The sequence below is a fragment of the Aquarana catesbeiana genome, linkage group LG04 (assembly GCF_042186555.1).
Source record: "Aquarana catesbeiana isolate 2022-GZ linkage group LG04, ASM4218655v1, whole genome shotgun sequence".
Taxonomy (NCBI): domain Eukaryota; kingdom Metazoa; phylum Chordata; class Amphibia; order Anura; family Ranidae; genus Aquarana; species Aquarana catesbeiana.
Window position 1 is genome coordinate 418,036,745 of NC_133327.1, and position 12,750 is coordinate 418,049,494.

General features: G+C 41.8%; 1 protein-coding gene across 3 annotated transcripts in view; it reads right to left on the reverse strand.

The window, feature by feature from the left end:
* Positions 1 to 12,750, reverse strand: part of AHI1 (Abelson helper integration site 1) — a 458,771-nt gene that overhangs the window by 336,682 nt on the left and 109,339 nt on the right. For all 3 annotated transcript variants that reach the window (XM_073627325.1, XM_073627324.1, XM_073627326.1), the window contains exon 9: positions 3,605 to 3,784. In XM_073627325.1, the coding sequence (XP_073483426.1) occupies positions 3,605 to 3,784 (180 nt within the window). The remainder of the gene's footprint in view (positions 1 to 3,604; positions 3,785 to 12,750) is intronic.

The following is a 12,750-nucleotide window of genomic DNA, read 5'->3' on the forward strand; positions in this document are numbered from 1 at the left end:
GCATAGTAGCTCATTATTATTATTATACAGGATTTATATAGCGCCAACAGTTTACGCAGCGCTTTACAATATAAAAGGGTGACAATACAGTTATAATACAATAAAATACAAGAGGATTAGGAGGGCCCTGCTTAAAAGAGCTTACAATCTAATATGGTAGGGCAGGTGGTACAAAAGGTTGTAACTGGGGAATGAGCTGATGGAAGTGGTAAAAGATTAGCTGGAGGCATGGTAGGCTTCCCTGAAGAGATGAGTTTTTAGGGATCGCCTAAAGGTAGCAGGAGTAGGGGATAGCCGGACAGGTTCAGGTAGTGAGTTCCAGAGGATGGGAGCAGCTCTGGAGAAATCCTGGAGACGAGCATGGGAGGAGGAGACGAGGGAGCTTTACAGTAGGAAGTCTTGGGAGGAGCGGAGAGGACGGTTTGGGTGATATTTGGAGAAAAGATTGGTGATGTAGCTTGGGGAAGAGTTGTGAATGGTTTTGTATGTTGTGGTTAGTATTATGAATTTATTATGAAAGTATTATGAAATACCTTAGATCGAAGCTGCTGCAGTGGCCCCCCACAACGCTGTGAATGGCGACATGTCTCCCAGAGTTTTTTTCCAGCTTTGCGGGCTCCGGCGCTGTGATTGGCACAAGCAAGTTTGAGAGATATTTACAGTACCTACAAGTAAGCCTTATTATAGGCTTACCTGTTGGTACAAGTGGTGTAACAGCGTTTACAATCACTTTAAGCTTCATGTACACTGCTGCTGGTAAACGGATGTTTAGGAGCAGTTGGGCGTTTTTTCAGCTGACCCTGAACTCTCTCCCTATGTTATCTTATCAGTACATGTACACAGGGTCGTTTATAGTCGTTTCTAGGCAGTTAAGTTTAGAAGCATTTTTTGGAAAGCAAAAAAATGTGTTCAGGACAGATGTTCAGAGGCATTTGAAACGCCAAATGCCTGTAATAGCTTGTAAACGTGGTAACTCGCATTAAGCCGCATTTTGTTTACAGGCGGTTTTAACTATTTTCAATGTAAAAAATGCTTCTAAACGCAAACGCGGCATGGAAACGCGGCACAACAGAAGTTTTTCAACGTCGGTTACTATCTGTCGCATTGAATCGTTCAGGGGAGGTTTGAAAACACCTCATGTACATGAAGTCTTATGTGAAAAGCAGTTTGAAAGTGGGTTAGCTAGCTAAAAAAAATTGCTGTGTGTGACTAGAACAAGGCTAGGGCTTCATCGCCTATGCATATGCTGATACATATATTTTAAGAAACAATATCTGTGCCACCCAAACCAGGATGGCAGAACTGATGAAATGTCTGCATGTTTTGGTGCAGGATTACACCAGAGATTGCAAGGGGTGACAAATTGATTTCCCAAATACAATGACTACAAAATGTAAGGAGGCAATGTTCCACTGACATGTAATGTAAGGAATCACTTCTACGTTAAACCTCTAGTGCAAGGCTTTTTTCCCTCCAATGATTACCAATGTTAAGGGGCATTTTTCTACTAGCCACTAGCTATGGGCTCGGGCATGTTTGGATCGAGCCCGCCAGGAAGCCAGCACAGCACACCGCCAATCATAGGCAACGTGTGTGCGTGCAGATGCCTCACTGTCTATGATTGAGAGAGTGTGACGACTTCCTGTCGGGCTCGATCCGAACATGTCCGAGCCCATCACTGCTAGCCACCGATTTGTCCATTGACCACTCATTCAAGTGTCAGGGGACACTTTTTTCACTGACCAGAGGACAAAAAAGGCCCTTTTTACAGTCTGTTTGCTTGCCATTGTCATTCACTTATTGAATTATTTATATATAGAACAAGGGAGCGTTGTAAACTAATTGCCTTTTTATCATGAAATGTTGGTAGAATGATTTTAGCAGGGGTTCCCTAAGACTTCAAAATTTCAGGGGTTTCTCCAGGGTAAAAAGACATGTTTTAGTGCATGCAGCTACCATCTCATGGCTTCTATTGTTTGCTACATAATCCAGTGTGTTTGGAAAGGTTGTATGTACTTTTCCTGCATTCTAGGAGCTACAATTAGCAACATGCAACACTCTAATGCCCTGTACACACGATAGGATTTTCCGATGGAAAATGTGTGATAGGACCTTGTTGTCGGAAATTCCGACCGTTTGTGTAGGCTCCATCACACATTTTCCATAGGAATTTCCGACACACAAAGTTTGAGAGCTTGCTATAAAATTTTCCGACAACAAAATCCGTTGTCGGAAATTCCGATCGTGTGTACACAAATCCAACGCACAAAGTGCCACGCATGCTCAGAATAAATTAAGAGACAAAAGCTATTGGCTACTGACCCGTTTATAGTCCCGACATACGTGTTTTACATCACCGCGTTCAGAATGATCGGATTTTCCAACAACTTTGTCCGACCGTGTGTATGCAAGACAAGTTTGAGCCAAGATCTGTCGGAAAAAATCCATGGATTTTGTTGTCAGAATGTCCGATCAATGTCCGACCGTGTGCGCAGGGCAATACTGGAATATGTAATGCTATCATTTTTTGAAGGGACACAGACTGATTAAATTATTTCCACTTAAGACAAGTAAACCAACACACAATAATATGCTCACCATTTAATAAGCATAGACCTAAACTTCAGTCAATTGGCTAACTACACCTTCTGACAGCAGCATTGTGAATCTGAGGAGAGGGTAGTGCTAGATGCACTAGCAGATTTGGATGGACCTGATTAACCAATTAAAGACAAACTCCAGCTAACACTTTTGAAGCAGTTACAGTAACCATTTTTTTTTTGGGTGGGGGGAATAAAGGTTTCACATAAATAAATAAAAGCTGACCATTTTAAGCACCGCAGTCAGCGTAAAAATGGTTTGTCTCAAAACTGTGTTACTTTTGCTGGGTAGCTTGGTCTGTTAAATTAAGTTTAAAAGAGGCCTACTGGCTGGATCAACAGGTAAGAAAAGGAAAAAAAAAACATAGCCATACAAAAAAAACAAATGCAGCCACCACATCTAAGAATTAGTTAGCTGAAACATATTACATCTATGTTTTGGGTTCAAAACTGCTTTAGGTAATTTCTAACAGCTTACAGCACTTGCTATTTGCGTAATAAAAAACTGCCAGGCTGGCAAGTCCCTGCTGCCAGGGAAAATAAGGCCTCATTACCATTGGCATTGAAAATAGGTAAATGAGTCATGTTTTTGTCACTTCCAGGTCATCTATCCATGCCACTCACAACTGTTAAAACAGGGAGCAGTGAGTGATACGTTACCATTTTAGCATTGTAAAAAAAATAATAATAACAATCTCACAAGATATTTAAGAATTTGAGAAACACACATTAACATTATAGGAGCATTAAAGTATGTTTTAAAATTCAGCATCTATGTGAATTTAGCCTTAGGGGAGAGGAGCTGTGATTTCAGTGCTTCAGCTATGAGTTTTGAAAATAAATTTCTCCACAGTGCCTATAGTTACAGAGGTCTAAAAGTCATGTTTTAAAGCCCTTTTGCTGCTTGTCAAGAATGTGTAAAATATTAAACTTACCATAGGCTGGACACAGGAGCACTTTAAATGATATTTTGCATATTTTAAATGATACTAGGAGATACTTACATTGTCTGGCAGCTTTAGTCCTTTAATGGTCACATATAAAGTGGAAGGGTACTGATTTCTGGGATATTTTAACCACCAATCATAAACAGGAGTGATGGACGTAATACGGGATCGAGGAGGATAGTAAAGCTGTAAACGTAACTTTTTATCTACGTTGAGCACTTCATTGGCCCCTACAATCTGAAATGAAATAAAAGAGGATTTTATTGTAAAACCCTTTTCTTGGAGTTCATTAGGGGACAAGGTAAATTCTGAGACATGAGGATTATGATGCTTACAAGAGAATTGACGCTAGCAACAAAGCCATTATTCAGAGTTATAATCTTTCCCACTCTCATTAAGCTCCAATTTTGTGGAAAACCAGTAGTAATAGTAGTAGCAGAATATAAATTAACGCACAAAAGATTTTATGGTGAGTACAAAGATATTTTCTTTATTGGTCATTAGGGGGCACAGGGGTAATTCTGGGACAAGAGTGACATTCAAAAGCAACCCAACTGAGGGGTGGACAACACAGCAAACCTAACGCTAACAAATCCCCAAATAACAGTATACAACTAGGAAGCTTGAAGCTCCAGGAGCTACCTTTAGAACCTTGAGTCAGAAAAAGTCTGAAAATCCACCTGGTAAAAGACAGTTTCTGATTCTGAAAAGCGCATAAGGCATTCACTAACCTTGTGGAGTCTGCATTGACAGAAAATGGTGGAACCTTGTCCTTAGGTCTAAATGATGATCTGCTTAAGCCTCCAAGCAATAGTTGTGTGAGTGGGCAGTATGTTCCTTCCAGGCTCTCAGTAATGATGAAAAGTCTGTCCCTCAGAGTAAAGCCGGGTACACAGTTGCACGAAAAAAAAACTGACAGCTCCAGTGGGAGACACCGTACTAACCATGCAAGGTTAGTACAGTGGTTTCCCCAGCTGAGCTGTTGTGTTCTGACAGGGGGACGCCACCCCGCCAGAACATTCCCATCAGTGCTCGCTGCTATTGGCTGAGAGCACTGATTGGGAGTTGGTCGGCTTCTGGTTTTCCAGCATGCATGTCTGAAAGACCGACATACACGTGGACAGAATGTCAGCCATTTTTTTTTTTGAGCCGGCAAATGTCTCCCGACATTCTGCCCGTGTGTACAGGGCTTAAAACTGTAGCTGAGAGATAAACTCTAATTGCTTTTACCACATCCAAACAATGGCAGGATATCTCACGTCCAAACAATGGGGGGATAGAGTCTCCACAAACAAAATCCAAGCGCAATAAACAAAAAGAGTGCAAGTCGTTCCTCTTAGGAGTCCATACACATTTTATTGTTGTTACAATTTAAACCACAGGAAAAATGTATCCAACTTATCTCTGGGACAAAAAAACTCCTTCATCAGGGCTTAAAAAAAAAAATAGATAGAAAAACAATTCTACAGGCCTCTTGCTAACCAGAACCTTCAAATGTGTGTACTTATTCAATATAGCCCATTGTAAGTATCTGTTAATGTGTCCCAAATTGCAACATGCATTCTTCTTGTTTATCTCACTTGTGAGGGAGAGTAGATGTAGGAATCTCTCTAGTGGATTTAAAGAAGTTCTTTAAGAACCAATGGAACCAGGTTAAAGTTCCCTCAGAGTCACAGGTGGATGTACAGGTGGTCACCTGTACAAAGGTTTTCATCAGGGAATGAGACTGCAGTGGTCTTTAGAAAAGAATCACAAGAGCCAAGATTTGACCTCTTATGGCACTCAAAGCCAAATGCTGATCCAGAACTATACAAGTAGAATAAATTGTGGATTTGGTCACTGTACTGTGCAATCCAGCCAACCCAAAATATTTAAAAAAGTCTTAATATGAAATCCAATAAATATTACACATAAATATTATACATTGCAAATAGAAACTATACTCTATATGTGTATACTAAAACACACCCATCCTCCATGTAATAAAAATTGAACAATGATATTCATTATAAAAATAGCACCCCCTGCCCACTTCTGATGTGACTAGTTAAGGTCAACTCTGCTATTCCTGTGCATCTCAATCGTACAAATATGCTGTGCAAATCTACACCAATAAACGAAGCAATGTACATAGCAGGAAAAATAAGTAACAATCATCTGTAGCCAACTGTTCTAATAAATGCCTTCAACAACAGAAAAAGCTTTACAAAAGTAAGATGCAGCAGCATAGAACACAGCAGCAACCATATGAAGCATTTGAAAATAGCAGCAGAAATAGCACCTGGCATGCACCTACTGTATATATAGGGGTGTATACATCAACATATTTCTGCTCCTCCAGTACTGCGGATAGATATAAGGATTGAACTTACAGTCCAGATTTTCTGCCATATACGTATGGGCTTACCTGTTGTATGCATAAAGTGTTTTCTTCCTAGGAGTTTAGTTGGACAGCCTGCCTATCGTATTCAAGACTCCTTTGCAGGATGGTAAGGAAGATGTTGGATGCTATAACACTTAGTCCCTTATCCTGCCAACCCACATGGCACATCGCATCTAATAACATTGAGGCATTTCATACTATGAGGACTTTGTCAGGAAGTAATGTGAATCTTTCAGGTCTGGCTTTTTCACTATGGTTTCTAGTGATATACACCTCCCGATTTTTTGCCATAACGGCGGATTCACCTTTAGTGTGAAAAATTGCATGGATAAGGAATAGATAAATTCAAGTGCCATGAACCAATACTTATCCATAGCATACTTGTCAATTATCAGTCACCTCACTTACTGATTAGTCATGCACTCCAACATCTATATCTAATTATAGAAATGGCTGCAATTTTAGTTCATTATTCAAGCTAAGAGGGGTCAGTGTACTAAGGTTAGAGATCCAATCCATCTTGCCCCTTTTTGGTAGGTATTATTATGATCTCTTTGGCAGGTGGGTTGAGGTGATAAATACCACAGACTCGCAAATCTTGTACAGAAGAGTCAGAATATTGTTTAAAGTGTTGTGCCAAAAGGTTTTTTCCCCTTTTTCAATTAAAAAAAAAAAATCACATATATGTTCATCTATAAGCACTTTAATTTATGTTTCCCATTGTGCTGCACAGAAATTTCGGCCGAAAATGGTGTTTTCGCCTGGTGGCCAAAAGAAAAAAAATGCAGATAATGAAGCTGAAAAGGGGGCGGGGTTGCCCTGCGCCGCACATGTGTCATCCTGGCGCGCCCCTGGCAGAGTCCTCCCCTCCCTCCTCCTCTCCTTGCAAGTGTCCGATGCAGCCTCACCAGTGCCTGGTAGCGCGAGCTCACACTATGTCATGGAGCTGGATTGAATCGCCGGGCAGCGCTTAAAGATCAGTAAGGACAGAGCCCTGATCTCTAGACTCTACCCCAAGGGGTCTGGCAGATGAACATAATACACAGCTGCAGGGTAATGCCTGGTATCAGCAGCGATACCGGTATTGGTGCATCCCTAAAACAATGCATTGGTAACACAATATGCCACCATGGATTGCAATCCTGTGGCGCCCGCAAGGTTCCCCTCCTCAAGAAAGCACATGTAAAGGCCTATCTGAAGTTTGCCAATGAACACCTCAATGACAGAGAAGGATTGGGAGAAAATACTGTGGTCAGACGAGACCAAAATTGAGATCTTTGGCATTAACTCAACTCGCCGCGTTTTGAGGAAAAAAATGCTGACTATGACTCTAGGAACACCATCCCTACAGTAGTCAAGCACGGAGGTGGAAACATTATGCTTTGGGGCTGTTTCTCTGCTAAAGGTACAGGCTGACTTTGCTGCATTGAGTGGCCAATGGACTGGGCCATGTATTGTAAAATCTTGGAGAACCTTCTTCCCTCAGCCAGAACACTGAAGATGGGTCGTGGATGGGTCTTCCAGCATGACAATGACCCAAAACATATCACCAAGGCAACAAAGGAGTGGCTCAAGAAGAAGCACACTAAAGGTCATGGAGTGGACTAGCCAGTTTCCAGACCTTAATCCTGAAACTTTGAGTTGCCAAGCAACAGCCAAGAAACCTTAAGGATTTAGAGAAGATCTGTAAAGAAAAATGGACCAAAATTCCTCCTGAGAGGTATACAAACCTGGTAACAACTACAAGAACTGTCTTACCTCTGTGCTTGCCAGCAAGGGTTTTTCCACCAAGTACTAAGTCATGTTTTGCATGGGGATCAAATACTTATTTTTCTCACTGAACTGCAACTCAATTTATAACAGGGTGGGGCAGAGTGAACTAAGAAGGACATGATATCCAATAATCTGGATTTCATGAGAGTGCAGCAGCGCAGGAAACAGGGAAACCACTATGGATCCAAGGTGAAGAAAACACAAACTGGAAATGCTGCCCACCCACCGAAAATTGAAGGAACCGTGGGGATCCAAGGTGGATTGCAAGGGAAAAACTGTAAAATGTAATTATGCATCCTTGATTTTGATCAATGCTATAAATTCCCTTTGTAGCAGTGATGCACTTACAAGCTGGGCCAATTCTATATGGAACCTTTGGACCTGGAAGAGGGTGTTGAGGACCTTCAAGTCTAGGATTGGCGAACACCACCGCTAGGTTTCAGAACTTTAAATACGTTTGGATAAAAGCCCTGAAACCATTCCTCGGAGGGAACGGGAAAAATCACCCCCAAAACGTGTGAAATTGCTGCAAGGCATTTTGAAGAGTCTGCAATCTTGTCAGAGAGGCAGGCATGTTTGAGGACATATTGCGGAGAGGAGGTAAGGAGCAGAACTCCCAGGCCCATAGATCCTAAAATGCTTAGGCAGCTCAAAGGGAAAATGGACTCCCCCCCCCCCCCACCACCACTTAAGGGCACCCTTCCATTGTCGCGAGGTGCCAGGTTTGGTTGGCTTAGATGTCTAGGGCTAGCAACCGAACAGAGTGGAGGACTTGGAGTGCTTTTGAACCCGAGGGTAGGGAGGGGCAAAAGTAACTCTTCCAAAATCCAAAAGCAGCAGACTTTGCCATGAACACTCTAGCTTTCTTCTTATTAGCTAAAAGAGCACTCTTCGCGCTTGTGATTTCCTTAACTTCTTGATATCTGGGGCAATTTTGACATTTTTCACATACTGTACATGTTAAAATCAGCAGTTTTTGCTAGAAAAGTACTTAGAACCTCCAAATATTATGTATTTTCTGAAAGCAAAGAGAATAAAATTGTGGCTGTTACAATTTTTGATGTCACATGATATTTACGCAGCGGTTTATCAAATGCAAATTTTCAAGAAAAAAATACACTTAAATGAATTTCAGTGTACACAAATACAATGGGATACCATTTTTTTGGGGGGGGTATAACATAAAAGATGATGTTGCGTTGAGTAAATAGATATCAAACATGGCAAGATTTAAAACTGTGAAAAACGACAGTACCTAAAATTACCCTTAGGCGACTCTTTAAAAGTTAAAGTATAACTAAGAGTACTTTCACACTGAGGCAGTTTTCAGGCGTTTTAGCGCTATAAATAGCCTTTAACCGCTTCAATACCGGGCCAATTCTGACACTTTGCTCCTACATGTAAAAATCACCATTTTTTTGCTAGAAAATTACATAGAACCCCCAAACATTATATATGTTTTTTTAGCAAAGACCCTAGAGAATACAATGGCGGTTGTTGCAACTTTTTATCTCACACAGTATTTGCGCAGGAATTATTCGAACGCGTTTTTTTGGGGAAAAAAACTGTTTTGTGTTTAAAAAAAAAACCAAAACAGTAAAGTTAGCCCAATGTTTTTGCATTTTGTGAAAGATGAAGTTACGCCGAGTAAATAGATACCTAACATGTTACGCTTCAAAATTGCACACGCTCGTGGAATGGCGCCAATGTTTGGTACTTAAAAATCCCCATAGGCGACGCTTGAAATTTTTTTACTGGTTACATGTTTTGAGTTACAGAGGAGGTCTAGGGCCAAAATTATTGCTCTCGCTCCAACGTTCGCGGCGATACCTCACATGTATGGTTTGAACACCGTTTTCATATGTGGGCGGGACTTACGTATGCATTCGCTTCTGCGTGCGAGCACACGGGGACAGCGGCGCTTTAAAAATTTTATTTTTTTTTTTATTGTTAATTATATTTAATTTTTTTTATTTTGACATTTTTTTGGAAAAAAAAAATTGATCACTTTTATTCCTATTACAAGGAATGTAAACATCCCTTGTAATAGCAATATGACATGTCAGGTGCTCTTAATAGTGATATATGGGGTCAATAAGACCCCATATCTCACCACTAGGCTGGGAAGCCTGAAATTAAAAAAAAAAAAATAAAACGATCGCCGCTTCCCAGCTGAAGCGGCGCCGTTTTTTTGAATGGAGAGGCCGGGCGTGACATCATAACATTGCGCCCGGCCTCCGACGGTCATAGAGACTCCGGGGACCATCTGGTCCGCCTGAAATCTCTATGATCGACGTCCGCTCTCGCCTCCCATAGGAACGATCAAGCGGCGGAACGGCCGCTATGATCGTTCCTATGGTGTAGAGATTCGCCGGCTGAAACCGGCAATATCTGAATGATGTCTGTAACTATAGGCATCATTCAGATATACCTGCTCAAAGCCCAGGACGTCATATGCTGTCCGTGGGCTTGAAGTGGTTAAAAAGTGCCTGAAACTGCCTCCCATTCTTTGCAATGAGTGCTTTCACACTCGGGTGGTGCACTTGCAGGACGTTAGGAAAAGTCCTGCAAGCAGCATCTTTGGGGCAGCATGGGAGCGCCAAAACGCCCCTGCCCATTGAAATGAATGGGCAGCGCTTCCAAAGCACCTTAAAAGCACTTTGAAAGTGCCACAAAACTGGACTTTTTTTTCCTTTTTTTTGGGTCACGTTGTCACAAAATCGACCCCGCTAGCGCCGCAAAAGCGCTGCTAAAACGCAGCTAAAGCACCGCAAAAACAACCGGCGCTTTAGCACTGTTTTAGCAGTGCTGCAGTGTGAAAGGGGTCTAAAGGCAAAACTTTTTTTTGTTTTGGATAGAGTGGAGAGGGATCAGAACATCTGTCAGTTTTTACTGAGGTCTGTGTCCCCATTAGCGAGATTCGCTCTCTCCATTTGTCCTGTTTACCATTATCATTGAAGGTGAAAGTAAAAGAAAATCCTACATTTTGGATTGTCCCCAGAAAAGTAATAGAGGGGAAATCTTCCAATGGGGATACTAGTTCTGTTGACCAGGGGGTCCCCAAGAGATTCCCTTAATTTGCAGGGATTTCTTCTCACTTCCTGTTTTGGCTATAGGACAGGAAGTGAAGGTAAATCTTGACACAGATGGCAAATAATAAACCGTACAGGGGTTATAACCCTGCCTTACTTTATCCAAAATGAAAAAAAAAGTTTTGCCTATAGTTCTACTTTTTACGTGAGCTCAGATGCTAGAATTGCTGCTCTCACTCTGACGTTCCAGGTGATACATTACATGTGTGGATCAATCACCATTTACATATCCATGTGGGAACCTACATGCGTGTTTGCATTTACACGCAAGAACCCCTTGCGATACCCCATGTGACAGGTACTCTTTATGGAGTGATCAGGGGCAGTAACGTTGCCACATATAATCCATATTCAAGACTATCATTGAAGGTGAAAGTAAAAGAAAATCCTACATTTTGGGTTGTCCCCAGAAAAGTAATAGAGGGGAAATCTTCCAATGGGGATACTAGTTCTGTTGACCAGGGGGTCCCCAAGAGATTCCCTTAATTTGCAGGGATTTCTTCTCACTTCCTGTTTTGGCTATAGGACAGGAAGTGAAGGTAAATCTGGACACAGATGGCAAATAATAAACCGTACAGGGGTTATAACCCTGCCTTACTTTATCCAAAATGAAAAAAAAAAGTTTTGCCTATAGTTCTACTTTTTACGTGAGCTCAGATGCTAGAATTGCTGCTCTCACTCTGACGTTCCAGGTGATACATTGCATGTGTGGATCAATCACCATTTACATACCCATGTGGGAACCTACATGCGCGTTTGCATTTACACGCAAGAACCCCTTGTGATACCCCGTGTGACAGGTACTCTTTATGGAGAGATCAGGGGCAGTAACGTTGCCACATATAATCCATGTTCAAGACTAATGCCCCGTAGACACGAGCAGAATTTCCGTCAAAAAAAGTGTGATGGGAGCTTTTGGTCGAATATTCCGACCACGTGTATGCTCCATCCAACTTTTTCTGTCTGAATTTCCATCAGCAAAAGATTGAGAGCTGGTTCTCTATTTTTCCAACGGAAAAAGTTCTTGACAGAAATTCCATTCGTCTGTATGCAATTCCGACGCGCAAAAAAAACACATGCTCGGAAACAATTTGACGCATGCTCGGAAGCATTGAACTTCATTTTCTCTGGCTCATCGTAGTGTTGTACATCACCGCGTTCTTGACGGTCGAAAGTTCAGAGAACTTTTGTGTGACCATGTGTATGCAAGGCAAGCTTGAGTGGAATTTCGTCGGAAAAACCATCCAAGATTTTTCCGACGGAAATTTTGCTCGCGTGTACAGGACATTAAAGTGTAAGTTCACTCTCAGCAACCTTTTCCAAAAAGCCCCCCATGCAATTCCTTATTAGAATTTTACTGTCCCACATACTGTATTCTGCGAAACAGAGAAGAGAGAGCTATATGGCTGGAGGAGAATCAGTCAAGTGACTTTGACACATCACATCATTGCACTCTCTACCTGGCTTTTTTTTTTCAAACATTCATTTCCATTTTGCTTCTTCAGCATTGGGATCCTGAATCCAGTGATGCACAGTGTACATCTGTAAAGCATGCACTGTGTTTTATGAATGCTTAATGATTGTTTATATATTTTTTTAACTGCTTCCCTCCTGCCGTACGTATATAAATGTTCTTAGCGGGAAGCAGTGACACCAGGATCATGACTGCAGCTATGATCTCTTTCACACAGTGCAGCGGTGCTGTCGTTAGCCGTAAAGCGAAGCTAGTTTTAGCGGCGCTTTTTGCCCGCTAGCGGGGCATTTTTCACCCCCGCTAGCGGCTGAAGAAAGGGTTAATAGTGCCCATGTTGCGGTGCTGCCGAAGTGCTGCCGAAGCGCTTTGCAGGTGCTTCGGCAGCACAGGCAAATGAGATAGGCCGTCAGTGAATCAGGTGTGATCAAATTTCAGAGATTGGCACCATAGCTTGTGGACTCTATAACTTTCACAAAGACCA